The sequence below is a fragment of the Echinops telfairi genome, unplaced genomic scaffold, assembly GCF_000313985.2.
Source record: "Echinops telfairi isolate 266 unplaced genomic scaffold, ASM31398v2 ScPeMD7_30;HRSCAF=105, whole genome shotgun sequence".
NCBI classification, from domain to species: Eukaryota; Metazoa; Chordata; class Mammalia; order Afrosoricida; family Tenrecidae; genus Echinops; species Echinops telfairi.
The window spans coordinates 4,746,366-4,763,245 of record NW_022103927.1 but is presented as its reverse complement, the minus strand read 5'-3'; the positions used below and the strand labels follow the sequence as shown (position 1 = coordinate 4,763,245).

At 56.7% G+C, this 16,880-nt stretch overlaps 2 protein-coding genes and 1 pseudogene across 2 annotated transcripts in view; 2 read left to right on the top strand and 1 right to left on the bottom strand.

The window, feature by feature from the left end:
- Positions 1-78: 78 nt before the first annotated feature.
- On the bottom strand, positions 79-1,881 carry LOC101659078 (annotated as a pseudogene).
- Positions 1,882-2,890: 1,009 nt separating this feature from the next.
- On the top strand, positions 2,891-9,552 carry GET3 (guided entry of tail-anchored proteins factor 3, ATPase). Its single transcript, XM_004715514.3, has 7 exons — positions 2,891-3,245; positions 4,075-4,222; positions 6,604-6,752; positions 6,832-6,982; positions 8,631-8,738; positions 8,826-9,023; positions 9,276-9,552. Exons 1-7 carry the CDS (start codon positions 3,085-3,087, stop codon positions 9,405-9,407), a joined length of 1,047 nt encoding a protein of 348 aa, XP_004715571.1. The 5' UTR covers positions 2,891-3,084; the 3' UTR covers positions 9,408-9,552.
- Positions 9,553-13,590: 4,038 nt separating this feature from the next.
- The window catches only part of BEST2 (bestrophin 2), a 13,083-nt gene continuing 9,793 nt past the window's right edge, over positions 13,591-16,880 (top strand). The window contains exons 1-8 of the mRNA XM_004715595.1: positions 13,591-13,742; positions 13,838-13,932; positions 14,705-14,938; positions 15,043-15,197; positions 15,495-15,572; positions 15,698-15,850; positions 15,945-16,025; positions 16,217-16,371. Of these exons, the coding sequence (XP_004715652.1) occupies positions 13,591-13,742; positions 13,838-13,932; positions 14,705-14,938; positions 15,043-15,197; positions 15,495-15,572; positions 15,698-15,850; positions 15,945-16,025; positions 16,217-16,371 (1,103 nt within the window). The remainder of the gene's footprint in view (positions 13,743-13,837; positions 13,933-14,704; positions 14,939-15,042; positions 15,198-15,494; positions 15,573-15,697; positions 15,851-15,944; positions 16,026-16,216; positions 16,372-16,880) is intronic.

Sequence of the window (16,880 nt, the reverse complement as noted above, 5' to 3'; positions counted from 1 at the left end):
TTTTTTTTTCTGTTCAGAAAGCATTTTATTGATGCTCCAACTTTAAGAATGTTCACTGATGATAGAAAATCAAGACATTCACACCGTCTCCCGTACAACCCTGCTCACCTTCTGCATTTTGGATTTTGTAGGCGTGTCCACGTATTTCTCGCCAATACAAACAATCATTCCACCCATGATTGATGGGTCGGTCTTCACCTCCAATTTCAGCTCCTGGCCTTGGAAGCTGTTCAGGACCGTTATCAATTCAGAGAGAGAGGTGTCTACTAAGGGAGATGCAGTGGTGACTGTGTGAGGAACCTCTGCAGGATGGACACGCATGATGGCCGAAATGACTCCCAGGGTGTTCAAGCAACCGTTTTCAGCAAGCAAATTGATCGGGTTGGATGGATGGGAGAAAACTTCTCTTTGGCAGTGACTTTCATAGAACACTTAACACGGGGATTCAGAATTGCAAGGACCACGTTGGGGGTTTTCAGAAGGTGTGCCCCTCTCAGCAACGCCTTTTCGACTTGATCCAGTTTATTTTGTTTAGAATAAACAGTGGTTTTCTACCTTCCTCATGCCTCGACCCTTTCATACAGTTCCTCATGTGGTGGTGACCCCCAAACATAACATTATTTTCGTTGCTACTTCATAACTGTCATTTTGCGACTGTTAACGAATTGGGCGACCTGTGTGAAAGGGTCATTTGACCACCAAAGGAGTCGCGACCCACAGGTTGAGAACCCCTTGTTTAGCTACAGCAGGATAAAGGGCAGTGACATAGCGACCTTCAACACCATGGATTTGAACAGGTGATCTCACAAGCTTAGCAAATAGCTTCATCACAGCATCGCACCTGGGAGAGCCTGGTCTCTGCTGAGCCAACCATCTTCTCCCCAAAAATCTTTTAAGGAGGCAGAAAGCCTTGTAAACCCTGTAGCAGCGCTTGCAAAAGTAAAGTGGATGATACTACCCCCTGGGGAGCACTGGAATGATCCAGGGGGGCTGTAAAAGCAGATACCTGCATTTTATCCTGGATTATGGGCTATAGTATAGGAGTTTTTAATTACCATGAGGGCACTGGGTGACATTGTTTTGTTTGTTTTTGTTGTTTTTTTCTGAAAGGGGAGCTGTAGGTCAAATAAATTTGGGAACCTATGCCCTTAGGGTTTCTGTCCTATAGGGTTATTATGGGTTGGAACAAGCGGCAATGTATTGGTTTTGTGTGTGTGTGTGTGTGTGTGTGTGTGTATACAGTCCCTATCTACAGATAAGAAAGGAGCCTTGGTAGCATAGTGGATTACGAGTTAGGCTACTAACCACAAGGTCAGCAGTTCAGATATGCAGGAGGGGGAAAAAAAGCTGTCTATTTCAATAAAGATTCACAGTCTTGGAAACCCACCGGAGCAGTCCTACCTGGTCCTATAGGGTTGCTGTTTGTCAGAATTGACTAGATGGCAGTGAGAAAGATAAGAATGTTTCTGGAGTGGAGTCTCTGTGGACACAGCTTGTATTTCAGCGCAGGGCAGAGATTAAAGCAAGGAATACCCTGAAGTCTGCCAGGAACAGAACGTAAAGTACCAGGAGGTTTCAGGAGATGAGTCCCTTCTGTTAGAGGTTAAGGTCCCTCCACTCCCCAGCATTGGCTATCAGGGAGCACGGGCCAACACCTTGCCCACACCTAGCATTATTCTCCCTCTAACCCAGGCTCGAGTTGTTAAGAGCGATCAAGTCCGGTCTGACACATGTCGACCCTATGCAACAATGAAATAATGTCCCGTCCTGTACTGTCCTCAGAATTGTTCCTATGTTTGAGCGCCATTGTTGTAGCCCCTGTACCAATCCATCTTGTGCAAGCGCGTCCTCTTTTTCACTGCCCCTCTACATTTCAAGCATAACGTCCTTGTCTGGAGACTGGTCTCTCCTGACAAGTCCAAAGTACGTGAGATGAAGTCTGACCATTCTTGCTTCTAAGAAGCCATCTGGCTGTACTTTTAAGACAGACTTGTTTGTTCTTGTGGCTGTCCATGGCACTTTCAATATTTTTCGCCGGCACCACCATTCAAATGCATCGAATTTTCTTGGGTCCTCCTCATTCCCTGTCTAACATTCGCATGCAGGGGAGGTGATTGAAATTACCAGGGCTTGGGTCAGGCAGGATGAGCCCCCCTCTAACCCGCTTCCCTCACTGCCATCGAGTCAATTCTGACTCATAGCGACCCTCTGGGGCAAAGTAGAACTGCCCCTGTGGGTTTCTGAGGCTAACTCTTTACGGGAGTAGAGAAAGCCTCATCTTTCTGCAGCAGGTGATTTCAAACGGCTGACCTTGCAGCTAGCAACCCACCTGTATGTGACCTACCGCCCCCTTTTCAGGAAAAACCCAAACAAACACAACATTACTCAGCACCCCTCTGGCAATTAAGGTCATTTGTACTACAGCCCATACACCATCCACACTGCAGTGTGGGTGGCTGCTTGTGCCGCCCCTAGGGGGCGGTATGAGCCACGTGGAGAAGCGTCCGCAGCCCGGGGACCTGTCGCCGGCACGCTCATCCAAAGGCGTCCGGCGGGTTTGCAGCAGGAGCCAGCGGGTTTCCAGTCAGTCGGGGAACCCAGGGGGCGGACCTACGCGTCTGTGAGGGACAAGAAATGATTGGCGCGAAGTTGAGCCTATGGAGTCCCGCCAGGCCCGACCTCGGCGTTCCCTCCTCTGAGAGGGCTCGGACCGGGTGTTTGGATGGTTGCTAAGGGAAGGTTGGCGCTACCGGAACCTGAGCGTGATTGGTGAACGTCAGACAAGCTGTAGCCAATGAGAGGCCAGCGGCGTGACTTCGCGTCCAATCAGATACGGGAGGCCGCCTGGGACGTCTCAGTATGTTAATGAAGCAGGGGGAGGCCCTAGAAAACTGTCGACTTGAAGTGGGTCCGGTGAGCCCTGGGAGCGAAGGACGTTGGAATTGCAGTTCCTACTAGCTCCTAAGGAATCGGAAGCGAGGATAAGATTTCAAGGATCCGCCCTCCGTCGGAATGCGATCTGTGATTTTCCCCGCATGTACTGTGCATGGTGCGGTCCGCGTGTTCACGTGAGCCGGCTCCAAGATGGCGGCAGGGGTGGCTGGGTGGGGGGTTGAGGCCGAGGAGTTCGAGGATGCCCCTGATGTGGAACCGCTGGAGCCCACGCTGAGCAATATCATCGAGCAGCGCAGCCTGAAGTGGATCTTCGTCGGGGGCAAGGGCGGCGTGGGCAAGACAACCTGTAGGTGAGGAGGTTGTGCTGGGGGGGGGGTACCGGGAAGACCGGTGGGATGTACCACTGGACGCAGGGGAGCTGGGCCGGGACTTCTGGGCTTTAATCTCCGAAAGTCACCTGGAGCAAATGGACAACACCTCCTGAAGTCATGAGTGCGGACCCCCGCCCTCGGAACTGGACCATCCCCACTGGGGTGCAAGGGCCCCAACCCCGTTGAGCGCGGCGCATGAGATGGGCCGCCGAGAAAAGGAACCCTTAAATGTCCCAATCAACAGCCTACCAGAATGAGCCCGAAGTGGTGACACGGGCACCAAGACTGCCCTTGCTAGGCAGTTGAATCAAGCCGTTCTATGGGGGGCGGGTGTTTCGAGGGTGTGGAAAGGGGACGGGGCACAGATCAGACTGTCCCAGTCAGCTGGACCAAACCAAATTCAACGCACAGGTGGGGGAGGAATCTCGCAAATTATGTTAACCAGGTGGATTGGAGGAGCCCAGCCTGGTGACGTAGTATTTACCCGTTGGGCTCTGGCCCACAAGGTCAGCAGTTGGAAACCACCAGCCCCTCCATCCTGAGCTCAGCAGGGGTTGCCCCGGAACCCCTTAACTTATAGGTGAGGGAGGGAGCCCCAGGTCAGGCCAGGCAGCAGCCTGGACCGACTCTGTCTGCTGAACCTGACTGACCTCTGCTAAGGGCTGAAGCAGGTCCCCCTGCAGAGCTTGAGGTTTGATCTCAGAGTTGCCCGTACTCTCTCCTCCAGGGTCTGCTGACTCCAGTTCCCCACTCCTAGGATGGAGAATCCCACCCTCACTCCCCGCCTTTTCACCTGTCTCTTGCCCAGCTGCAGCCTGGCAGTCCAGTTATCCAAGGGAAGAGAGAGTGTTCTGATCATCTCCACAGACCCCGCCCACAACATCTCCGATGCTTTTGACCAGAAGTTCTCCAAGGTGCCTACCAAGGTCAAAGGCTATGACAACCTCTTCGCCATGGTGAGTGGAGCAGGGCTCAGCACCCTACTTCTGGCCAAGGCCCCCTCAGGTTTCCCAACATCAACTGCCCATGCCATGCCCACCCTGCGTCCTCTGACTTGCCTGATTCCACCTCTTCCTCGGCATACCCCCAGGGAACGAGTGAGCAATATTTGTGGAACAGATATCTGGAGGCCAGAGTGGCGGAATTTAGTGACCAAGAGGAGGGGGAGGAGAAGAGATCGGAGAGGCCAATCAGAGCCGGGTAGTGTTTGACCTTGCAGGTTGTTGTACCCGGCAAGATCAATCACCCCGCTTGATTAATAATCGGAGCCTTTATGAACAGCTGGCTCAAGAGTAGCCGAGAGCCTGGAAAACTCTTGACCCAGGACAAAGAAAGCCCAGGGTTTTTGTAGTTCCAAGTAGTGGGCTGGCTTAAGGGGAGGGATATCCAAGCAGTTATATTCTTATCAAACTGGCAGGGTAGAGGGGGGTTGGGGGGAGCAGCTCAGCTGCAGGTCATCGTTCAAGGTCTAACAGGAGAGTTTACATTTCTTGCCCATTGGGCAGGCAGAGTGCAGAGACATCTTGAGAGAGTCAAGGTCTGTCAGGAGAGCAGGGAGGGGGAAGGGGGACTAGATGCTAGCAGGGGGTTGAAGGCCTTTTATTTACTTATTTTTTTTGGGGGGAGGCCTTTTAAAACCAAATGGAGTTCTTTGTGCTAAGCTAGGTCATGACACAGACCACATGAGCAGTTTCGGTTGATTTGAAGTTTAAAGCTGTTCACTTGATAAGAGACGCAATGCCATGGCCAGATTCATGTTCTGAAAGACTCCTCATCTGCTCTGTGGCTAGTGGGGTGGAAGCAGGGAGCTGAGGAAGAAGGCTGTGGCGGTATGCAGATGAGAGAGGACAGCAGCCCAAACTAGTGTGGTGGGTCAGAATCGGTAGAAAGAAGTGGTCAGATTTGTGCTTTGTTTGGAAACAAAAGCTTCGAGACCGTTTTGCTGATGATCAGGGAGAAGAACTGAAGGAAATCTTCTCATAGGTGTCTCCTGAGCAGCTGGGATACTGAGCAGGTTTAGAAGGAACAAATCAAGAATTCTGTGCTTTCGTGATGGCCCCCCTGGAATCTCAGGTGGAAGGATTGTGAAACTAGCTTAGTGAAGTCTCCCAAGGGTGTTCTTGGGAGACTTGGCAAGACTTGCTAAGCCATGGCAGGATGAGAGAAGGAGGGTCCCAGAAACAAGCTTTAGGAGCAGCAGCATTGGGGACCCAGCAGAAGAGCAGGAGGAGTCAGTGGGGGCGGCCAAGAACATGCAGCCTCAGGGAAAGCCTGAGTGTGGCGTCCTGAGCACCAGGGTGAGATGGGAAGCGTCCGCAGCAGGCGGCGTTGGTCTGCTCTTGGAGCCTGAGGGGGACCGTGGTGCAGCCAGAAGGGACGCCAGCGGTGAGCATGAGTTCAGGTCAGAGGGGGGCATGAGCAGTGACAGAAATGACCTGCCATGGGTGTGAGTGCCATCGGTGAGGGGTGTGACTCGGAGCCAGTGAGTTGGCTTCGCCTTGGTGGTACATGTGGCAGCAGAGTGGTGACCCTTGAACCCCCTCGGAGACAACCATCTCTCTGTGGGTCCACACACACACACAGGAGCCATCCCCTGCCAGGCCCCGTTCTAGGGACTGGGGGCACACAGCAAACACGATGGGGAGGCAGACGGTCAGGATAGCCCTCCCAGCGGGCCACCTTCCTGCTCATGCCCCGCTCTGACCTCAGGCTCCGCAGGCTGCCTTCCCCTCTGTGGGGAGCGCAGCCCTCATCCTGGGTCTACTAGCTCTGGAATCACCGCCCTGTGGGCCTGAACAAACCTGATGAGTTCTCCTACCTTGCTCCCCATCTCCCAGGTATACGCTCACCTGCTGGGGGTGGGGGAGTCCCCCTCTCACCCTGGGATATTCACGCCACTCCTTCTCCCTCCTCGGACCTCTTCTATCTCATTCCACAAGAGTCTTATGGGCCGTGAGGAGAGGCCCAATGGTGAGGACAGAAGGCGGGGTGGGGGTGCTTAGACAGGGGCTCATGGAGGCTCCTGATGAGTAGTGATCGGGAGAAAGCTGAAGATGGGTCATGGGAGCCCCCGAGGAAGCTGGCGCCAGCGGAGGGGACAGCTGGGGAAGAGGCTCCCCGGTGGACTTTGGCTTTCCTTGGGGGCACTGATCCCAGGTTGGAATTTTCTGTCATTTGTGCCTTTGTTTGGCCGTTTGTGTATGTATATACCTGAGTCCCTCCGGCTGGCGGGGTCATGTCCAGGCCTCTGGTTGGTACTCTCTGTGGACTCCCTCTGACCTTGTGCTGAACTGGGGAGGCCCCAGCTATCATCATTGCCGCCCCCCTCTGTCCCCAGGAAATTGACCCCAGCCTTGGTGTGGCCGAGCTGCCCGACGAGTTCTTTGAGGAGGACAACATGCTGAGCATGGGCAAGAAGATGATGCAGGAGGCCATGAGCGCCTTCCCCGGCATCGATGAGGCCATGAGCTACGCCGAGGTCATGAGGTCAGGCCCAGCCCAGGCCGGGGGCGCCCTGGGGCTCAGGCAGAGCGGGCCTGACCCGTGTGTGTGGATGTCCTTGCAGGTTGGTGAAAGGCATGAACTTCTCGGTGGTGGTGTTTGACACAGCCCCCACAGGCCACACGTTGAGGCTGCTCAACTTCCCCACCATCGTCGAGAGGGGCCTGGGCCGCCTCATGCAGATCAAGAACCAGATCAGCCCCTTCATCTCACAGGTAAGCGGGCCCCTGCTCCTCCAGAATCCCCCGAGGCTGAGGGCAGCACCCCACCCCCATCCCCAGCCTCCAGACTGCAGTCACAAAAGGCCCCTTCCCACCCTCCTCGCCCTCAGTCAGGACTTCCCAGTGTGAGGCCTTCACTGTGGGGCTGGGGAGGGGGACAGACTGTCCTACCACCAGAGAGGACTCAGCGTCCCTGGCCTCTGCCCACTAAGTGGCCCTGACGGAGCCTGAGAGCACGTATTCCGGAGCCGGGCTGCTCGGGTTCAGATCCTCTGCACGCAGGACCTGTGTGACCCCGAGCGAGTTAATGCCACCTCTCTGGGCCTCACCTCCTTTCCATCACATGTAGAGTTGACAGCCTCTAACAGCACGTGGGGTCTGTAGGAACAGCTGTACGGCAATAATATATAAAGGTCATAGTAAAGTCATAGAAGATCGGAGAGAAGATAAAATAAAGGAGTCAGACACATTTCATGGCAGCATGCTCACCTAGACGGCCACAATCTCACTAGCCAGGTCCACACAGAGAGATGAGGAGAGGACTCCATTTCTGACCAAGGCCTGTATATCCTTAGGGAGCATGTAAGCCCCCCCTGATTACAGGTGACCACATATGCAGCAGGAAGGGGTTGTACCATAGGCAATACAAGCAATAGGAGGGAGACGATCTAGGGGTGCACAAGCAATAGGAAGGGGAGGGATGAAGGGTACACATATGACAAGATGGGCGGACCGTAGACTCAAATGACACTCCAACCTTGGTCATTCTTGAGTTGCTCGACCTTGTCTCTGGGCTCTTCTTCAGGGAGGCAATCCACCATCCTCATCAGAAGGGAGTGGGCCCTACTTAGGGTGGGACAGACTATAGTCTGATTGGTCTAGATCAGTGGTTCTCAACCTTCCTGATGCCTGGACCCTTTAATACAGTTCCTCATGTTGTGGTGACTCCCAATTCGTTGCTACTTCATAACTAATTTTGCTACTGTTAGGAATCGGGCAACCCCTGTGAAAGGGTTGTTCAACCCCAAAAGGGGTCTGCACCAACAGGTTGAGAACCGCTGCTCTAGATGGCTGATAACCCCCAGGGAGAATAACCTCTTAGCAGCTTGCCTCGACCTCGCAAGTGTCCTCATTTACCATGCATAGCAAGCAGCTTCTTAGGTTTGACATGTATTTGGAGGAGACAACCTGGGGAAAAGCCCTTTTGCATCCCACACACATGAAGATCCCGGGGTGGGCCCATAGTTATCAAGGTCATGATGAGTCCAATGCCCCCTCCCACTCTGTGCCCCTCCCCTGTGGTGTGTGATCCCCCAGGGTGGCTGGACCTCAGGCAGTAACATGCATTGGGTACTTTCTGTGTGCCCAAAGTGTTCTATACTATTCTAGGCAGCTTAACACTTGTCCCCACACTTAGCACACCAGCTCTTGGAGATAAGGTGGACAGGTAGGGAAGCTCAGGCTTTGGGAGTTCAAGCCCCTTGGTCGTGGTCCCTGTGTCCCTCGCCCCTAGAAATGGCAGAGCAGGGATTTGACCCGTTGGGCTCTGGTGGAGGGCCCGTGGTGCCTGTCATCGCTGCCCCCTACCCCAGGGTAGGTAACCAGCTCCCGGTGAGCCATGACCCTCCCACCTCTGCCACAGATGTGCAACATGCTGGGCCTGGGGGACATGAACGCCGACCAGCTGGCCTCCAAGCTGGAGGAGACGCTGCCCGTGATTCGTTCCGTCAGTGAGCAGTTCAAAGACCCTGTAAGCTTAGGGTGCCAGCTGGAGGGGCGGACAGGCAGGGGAGCAAGGCCAGAGCCCCCCTCTCACCGTCCCTTGTGGCCCCCGCAGGAGCAGACCACCTTCATCTGCGTGTGCATCGCCGAGTTCCTCTCGCTGTACGAGACGGAGCGGCTGATCCAGGAGCTGGCCAAGTGCAAGATCGACACCCACAACATCATCGTCAACCAGCTCGTCTTCCCCGACCCCGAGAAGCCCTGCAAGATGTGTGAAGCCCGCCACAAGATCCAGGCCAAGTACCTAGATCAGGTGTGCCCTCAGGCTCTAACCAGGGGGGTCGGGGGGACAGGGAGGGGCCTCTGCCCCTGTGCGTCCCTCCCTGACCCTTTGTCCCATCTTGGAGCCCCTCACCTTTGCCCTAATTCTGGGTTCAGATCTTGGTGAGCCAGGGACTGGGGGTGGGAGGGACTTCCCCTGCCATCCTGAATTTCCTCCCTTCCCCTCCCTATACTCTACTGCCTGTCCCCGCCCCCTGACTGCTGCCTTCTGCCCTGGCCACAGATGGAGGACCTGTATGAAGATTTCCACATCGTCAAGCTGCCGCTGTTACCCCACGAAGTGCGAGGGGCAGACAAGGTCAACACGTTCTCAGCCCTCCTCCTCGAACCCTACAAGCCCCCCAGCACCCAGTAGGGCCACTGCCTGTGCCCCGATGCTGACACTTCAGGCCCACCCCAGGGCAAAGTTTGCACACAGCTGTCATCCCACCCCCTCACCCCCACCCCGAATGGCGCAGTGGGGAGGGGGGGCGATTATTGAGGGAAGGGGTGGAGGTGGGGAGGGGGCCTGTACCCCCTGGTGGGGCTGGGGGTTGCAACGGACCCTCACCTCTCCCCACTTCCTGTATCCTCAATAAAATGATCTTTAACTGCTGAGCATGTTGATGATGGGGTGAGGGTGGCGCCACCGCCAGGTTCAGTTGCACGTAGTGTGCTCTGCACCGCAGTGCAGGGTTACCTGCAGAGGCTGTGCTCAGCCCAGACCTATTGAAAGCATGTGTGTGTGTGGCTGTCTGGGATGGAGGGTGCTGGGCAAGAGGATAGTGGGGGGAGGGAGGGCATCTGTCCCCCAACAGAGGGTCTGGAGCGTGGGAATCCAGTGCTTCCTCAGCAGGCCCCAGGCTGGTAGAGTGGATTAGGCCCACAGCAGGCCCACCACTGCCCATTGTTTGGTTGGGGAATTAATGGGCGTCCTGGGCAGAGGCTTGGCCTGCCAGACTGGGGATTAACTGTCTCCGCCCCCCCGCCCCAGGCCTACCCCATTGGGTAGTCAGTCCCCTCCTGCACTGCCACTGGCTGCAGTGACCAGTGCAAGGGTTATTGAGGGGCTAGGGTCTTGGCTACTGGGGCTCCGCTCCATATCCACATCTGGAGCTCTTCCTGGGACTGGCTGCAGAGCACACCTCCTGCCACCCGAGCTTCGGGCCCCTGGGTCCCTCTGCACCCCAATAAAGCATTGAGGACTCCTGGACAGAGTCATAGGACCAGACCCCCAAGAAAATGCACTGGAAGGCCCCTTTTACCGCCACCCCCAGCCCCATGCCACTGCCTGAACAGTCCTATTCCCCCTGCAGAGACCCAGGACCTGAGTGACCTTGAGCAGGTCAGGTTCCAATCAAGCTGGTTGAGAGGAGCGGGTGGGGGGATGAAAGCGGGTGTCTTGAGGACACCCATGAGTCAGCAGGAGGTGGTGGTGAGGCGTGCCAGGGTGTGTGTGCAAGGGGAACCCGGCCACGAGCCTGGACGTGTCCCCCCTCTAGTCTGCTGTCTGGGTGTGTGCAAGCAGGTGTGGCTCAGGTAAACACACAGTGAAGTATCTTGGTGGCAAAGACCCCGGGGCCAAGCTGGCTGGCTTCAAGTCCTCAGCCTCAGTGTCTCCACCTGACAGCCCACCTTCCTAAACCTGTGAGTCAGGATTCAGTGAGATGATGTAAAAGCCTCAGGACAATGCCAGGCACGTACCCACCAGGAAGCGTTTGTGACTGGCTGTTCGCTGTTATAATTATTGCTAGCCCGGGCAGCCTGCCCCCAGCCCTGCAGGGATCCAGCAGTCAGTGGGGGACACAGTGGAGCTGAGGGAGGGGTTGGGGGGTGTTTAGGAGAGAGGACTAGCTCTCAGTGTGAGGTCACGGGAGAAGACAGGGCTGTGGGTCCACACACAGCTTGCCCCCTACCCAGGTCAGGCAGCTGTCAACCCCACCCAGCACCACCCCCTTGCCCCCTTTTATGGGCCATCCGGCAGCTGGACAGCAGAGGCAGGGGTTTGAGATGGCCGGCCTGGGCTGGTTCCTAATTGCCCCGGGTGGGGCAGACATCTGCCAGACAGGCTAGGAACGCAGTGTCCCAGGCTGCCAGGCTTCTGGGCAGGGCTGTGCAGACATCCGCATTGCTTGTGATGGGGTGGGCACAGAAGTACCCACCCCAGGATGTTAGAGTAGCCAGCCTCTAACAATCGTGGGGGACCGAAGGCGCAACTGTATGGTTATATAAAGATTACAGTAAAGTCATAGGAGAAAGGGTAAAATAAAGGAGTCGGACACATTTCACGGTAGCAAGCTCACCTCAGCCCCTCTTGGTCCATGTGGAGGTGCGGGAGAAGAGATGGGCGAGAGTTTATTTCTAACCAAGGCTTATATATCTTCAGGGAGCGTGTAAGCCCCCTGATAACAGGTAACCACATATGCAACAGGAAGGGGTTGTACCATAGGCAATACAAGCAATGGGAGGGGAGTGATCTAGGGGTATACACAAATAAGGGGAGGGATTAGGGGTACGCATGCGACAAGATGGGTGGACCCATCTCAAGATGGCAGCCTAACTTTGGTCATCCTTGAGTGGGCTCCACCTTGTCTCTGGGCTCTCCTTCAGGGAGGCAACCCACCATCCTTATCAGAAGGGAGTGGGTCCTACTTAGGGTGAACAGACTGATTGCTCTAAGGCGGATAACCCGCAGGGAGAATAACCTCTAAGCGGCTTTCATTGACCTCCAAGTGTACAGTCATTTACCATGTATAGCAAGCAGTGTCTTGGGTTTAGCATCTATATGTGGGGGAGACAAGTTGGGGGGAAATCTTTCTGTATCCCACACCAGGATAGCCCTCCCTGTGCCAGACTCCTGGTCCCCTGCCCACCCCCATGGGTCTGTGCCGGCGAGGTTGCGAGTGGAGATAGTCTGTGGGCGGGAGGAACAAGGGTCCCCTTTGGATGCAGAGTGTGGGGGGTTCAGTTTTAGATCCCCCAAACTTGTGTATTCACTACATTGCTCAGAGTGTCTGAGGGAGCGCTAAGGGTGTACAGAGGGGTGAGTACCCCCGGAGCAGTGAGGGAACCCCAAGACGGGTGTTTCCTGATAAGGGCTTGACTCTAGCTAGAGATGAAGGTTTTCATCGGTCCTGTGGGACCCACTGTGACTCAAGGACTGTGCGGCATGGCCTTGAGAGACAGTGTCACCACCTCCGGTGTCATTGTGCTGGGGAGTTTGGGGAGAAGGGTATGTGACCTCCCCTGGTGGGATGGTGCATAGCGGTGTCCAGGGGAGGCGTTCTGGTGTCTGGGTGTGTAATGCGCTTGGCTGGTTGTGTCAGTTTGTGTGTGTCTTTGTAACATGGGGTGATCCTGGGGGAATGTGAGGCCCCTCCCTTTGTCCCCGCCTGTGTTTCACCGGTGTTGGTGTTTGGACTATCAGTGTGCCTGAGAGCCTGGGCGGTGAGGACACAGCTGCCTCCGTATGTCGGGTTGAGGGACGCTGAACGTGTGGCTGGGTGTATCGGTGTGCACGCGCCTGTGTGGGTCTAGGAGACAGAGGGGAGAGTGATCCTCAAGGATAGACTCTGGCCCTGGGAAAGAGAGGGTCCTGCCCCTCCCCCATGCTCCAAGGTCCCAGGGCCTCCATTGCAGGCGGGAGGCTGACCAGCAGAGAGGCCACGGAGGGGAGGAGGGTGGACCTCTCCCCCTGCCCCAAATAACAAATTGACCGGGCTTTCCTAAACAAAGTTGGAAGCAGCAACTAAGGAGGAGGGCCAGGGAGGGGCTGCCCCCGCCCATTCCCCAGCCCCCTCCAGCTGAGGGCGAGGAGACTCCAGCCAGCCCACCAGGCACAGAAGCTACTTGCCTATCCAGTCCCCAAGTGCCGTCCTCCTCCCAGGTGAGAAGGGGCCAGGCCTGGGAGAGAGGGGCCCAAGCAGGAACTCCGCTCAGTCCTCCGGTGGGTTGAGAGGAGAGGCCTTAGAAGGGCAGAAGGCAGTAAAGAGAGGGAGGGTCTAGGACCCAGGAGGTAATGGGGGAGGGGTGGCATCAGGCGTTTAGTCAGGGTGGAGAAGGCTAGTGAGGGAGAGGGGGGGCTGGGAAGGGGGCAAAGGCAAGGGGGGGGGAACAGGGTTCAGGACTTAGGAATGGTGTTCAGGATAAAGCAAGGGCCTGTACTAGAGCTGGGAGAGTGGAGTCCACCCCAGGGTCAGAGGGGGGACTGCAAGCCGGAATTTCAGGAAGGGGCTCCACAGAACCCGGAGCCCCAAAACGAGGAGCTGGGAGAGGGCAGCTGGGCAGGAAATCTCTAGATGGGGTCCTGTGGGGTGCCCAGACTTGGTTAGAGAGCGACCCTGCGACTGAGCACGTAGATCCTAGGGTCTGGAGGAGATAGGGTGGCAGGCAAGCTGGGAGAAGTGGGCGCTGGACTGTGGGAACAGGAGCCAGGGGGTGGGGCAGCTTGCCACCAGAGGAGGACGGGGCATGGTGGGCGGGGCGCAGAGGACCCGACGCTCGACCCACCCGCATCTCTGCAGACACCCCCAGCCCCACGCCGCTCCGGTTCATCAGCGATGACGGTCACGTACACAGCCCGCGTGGCCAACACACGCTTCGGCGGGTTCTCGCAGCTCCTGCTGCTCTGGCGCGGGAGCATCTACAAGCTGCTGTGGCGGGAACTGCTCTGCTTCCTGGGCCTCTACCTGGCGCTGAGCGGCGCCTACCGGTGAGCGGCCCCCGGGTCGCAGGGCGCAGGGAGGGGAGGGGGCGCTCTGCCGCTGCGAAGGGGACCCTCCTCTGACCCGCGCCCTTACCTTGCAGCTTTGTGCTGAACGAAGAGCAGAAGCGCTACTTTGAGAAACTCGTCCTTTACTGCGACCAGTACGCCAGCCTCATCCCGGTCTCCTTCGTCCTCGGTGCAGCCACCCCTCCCCTTCCTTCATCTCCCGCCTCCCGGAGACCCTCAGTTCCACTTAATTCTTAGGGGAGCCCGTTCCCGTCTGGGTCCCGATGCCCTGGGTGGCGCCTGATCAGACCCGTCCTCCGGAAGGGTCCCCCTGTCCCTAGACTCTGATAGAGCGATTCTCAACCTGTAGGTTGCCAACCCTTTGGGGGTCGAAGGCCCCTTTCACAGGGGTCGCCCGATTCATCACAGTAGCAAAATGACCGTGATGAAGTCTCAACGAAAATAATTGTATCGTTGGGGGGTCACCACCATATGAGGAACTGTATTAAAGCGTCGCAGCATTAGGAAGGTTGAGATTAGAGCCGGATCTGTCTCTAACTGCACGGTGTCCTTGCTCAGGGCTGCAGGGACAAGCCTGCCCAGGTGTCCTTGTGTACAGGCTCACAAACTGGCACCCCTCTCCACGTCCTGGCCGGTCCCGCGTGACTCCCTGTGTCTGGGAGGACCACCTGTCCATATGCCCCTCGCACTAACACAGGCCCTTCATCTCCATCTCCAAACCAAGACCTGAATCCCCACCCCAGGTGACTCCCAAGTAGCCAATGCGACCCAGTTGGCTATGCCCAGGTGTCTTCTCAGATCTGGGCTCTCCAAACTCCTCCTCCGCAAGTGGCCTTTAATAGGAAGCCCCTCCTCTCGCCCGCCCCTGGCCCCCTTTCCCCCCAGCCACCGGGTCAGATCGGATCCCTGCTAAGTGGCCCATCTGCTGCTCTCGCCCGCAGGCTTCTACGTGACGCTGGTGGTGCACCGTTGGTGGGACCAGTACCGGTGCATGCCGCTCCCCGACGCACTCATGTGCGTCGTGGTGGGCACAGTGCACGGGCGGGACGAGCGCGGGCGCCTCTACCGACGCACGCTGATGCGCTACGCTGGGCTCTCCGCGGTGCTCATCCTGCGCTCTGTCAGCACCGCTGTCTTCAAGCGCTTCCCCACCGTGGACCACGTGGTGGAGGCTGGTGAGGCTCGGCCAGAGGTGGGGTGTGGTGTGGCTGGGGAGAGGGTAGGGTGGAGGAAAGCTGGTCGTTGGAAGGAAAAACCACCCCCGCTCCCGCCCCTCCAGGGTTTATGACCCGTGAAGAGCGAAAGAAGTTCGAGAACCTCAACTCGCCGTACAACAAGTTTTGGGTGCCCTGTGTCTGGTTCTGCAACCTGGCGGCACAGGCCCGGCGGGAGGGACGCATCCGGGACAACAGCGCCCTCAAACTGCTGCTGGAGGTGAGCTTCCCCAAGGTTTGTGGCGGGGTGAGGAGATGCATGTAGGGAAAAAACTGTGTCCCTGGAGTGGGGGCCAGACGGCAGCCGTGCCTTGTGCGTCCAAGGTGGAAGATTCCAGACAGCCTCTAGAGCAGGGTCTAGGCATGGTGGCCCCCAGGCCGGGCGCTCATTCACAGCCACGCACTCTCCCTGGTACCCCCAGAAGTACAATACTTTGTTCTGCCACCAGATGTAGACACACCTCCATCCCGGCTACTCACGTCCATTCTCTCAGTCATCACCTGTATCTGTCACCAGGAGCTGAATCTGTTCCGGGCCAAGTGTGGGATGCTTTTTCACTACGACTGGATTAGCGTCCCCCTAGTCTACACCCAGGTAACCCCTCCCCCAGTGGCACAGGGAAACTGAGAGCCATTGCAGTGACGCCCTGCCCCAGTCTGGGTCTCACCATGGCCCTGAGGCTGGGAGGACACTGACCTGGTGGCCTGCCCTGCTCCCAGGTGGTGACCATCGCAGTGTACAGCTACTTCCTGGCCTGCCTCATCGGTCGTCAGTTCCTGGACCCAGCCCAGGGTTACAAAGGCCACGACCTGGACCTGTTCGTGCCCATCTTCACTCTGCTGCAGTTCTTCTTCTACGCAGGCTGGCTCAAGGTGGGTGGGGCCAGCGGGCCAGCAGGGGTGCTCTAGGCCCCGCCTCCCCCCACACCCACACCCCACCAACCTCCAACCACGCTCAATTTGTCAGGTAGCAGAGCAGCTCATCAACCCTTTCGGAGAGGATGACGACGACTTTGAGACCAATTTTCTGATCGACCGTAACTTCCAGGTGAGACTCTCGCCGCCCTTGGCCATCCCTGGCTCCAAAGACGGCCAACTGCTGACCCCATCCCCGCCAAGAAGGGCCTAAGCCATCTTTCTTCTGCCTTTGGTTACCGAACTCTCACCCCTTGCACGAGGGGTCCCCCGTGGCTCTGGTGCTGTGTCAATCCACCTCCATCTGCATGTCTGCACCCGCAGGTGTCGATGTTAGCCGTGGACGAGATGTACGATGACCTGGCCATGCTGGAGAAGGACCTGTACTGGGACGCCTCCGAGGCTCGCGCCCCCTACACAGCGGCCACCGCCTTCCTGCTGCAGCAGCCCTCCTTCCTGGGCTCCACCTTTGACATCACGTGAGTCACCAGAGCTCCTGGCTCTGAGGACGTGTCCGTCTGAATGGACGGTAGGAGATGAGGACAGGGCTAAGGGCTAAATCTTATGCGGACGGAGACTGTCAGGATTAGAGGGACAGGGCTTGAGCTAGGCGTCAGGGCCCACGTGTCGAGGTCATGTGTTGTGGCAGGGCTAAGATTTGAGGATGGCGTTGGTGAGAGTCCAAAGGCGATGGGAGCAAGCCACCGGCAAAATGTTGGGGCTAGGTGTGAGCAGAGCCCTAGGACAAGGCCTGGCTTTGGTGTGCGGAGTGAAGTCTTTGGATAGACAGATGATTGATAGATAGATAGATAGATAGATAGATAGATAGATAGATAGATAGATAGACGGATGATAGATAGACAGACAGACGGACAGATGATTGATAGATAGATAGATGATAGATGGATGGATGGATGGATAGACAGATGATAGATAGATAGATAGATAGATAGATAGATAGATAGATAGATAGATAGATAGATAGATA

Excerpts from the sequence above, each read along its gene's own strand:
- GET3 (XM_004715514.3), top strand. The coding sequence starts at position 3,085 with ATGGCGGCAGGGGTGGCTGGGTGGGGGGTTGAGGCCGAGGAGTTCGAG. Across the intron at positions 6,983-8,630 it reads TCAGCCCCTTCATCTCACAG|ATGTGCAACATGCTGGGCCT; the intron begins GTAAGCGGGCCC and ends CCTCTGCCACAG. Across the intron at positions 8,739-8,825 it reads GTGAGCAGTTCAAAGACCCT|GAGCAGACCACCTTCATCTG; the intron begins GTAAGCTTAGGG and ends TGGCCCCCGCAG.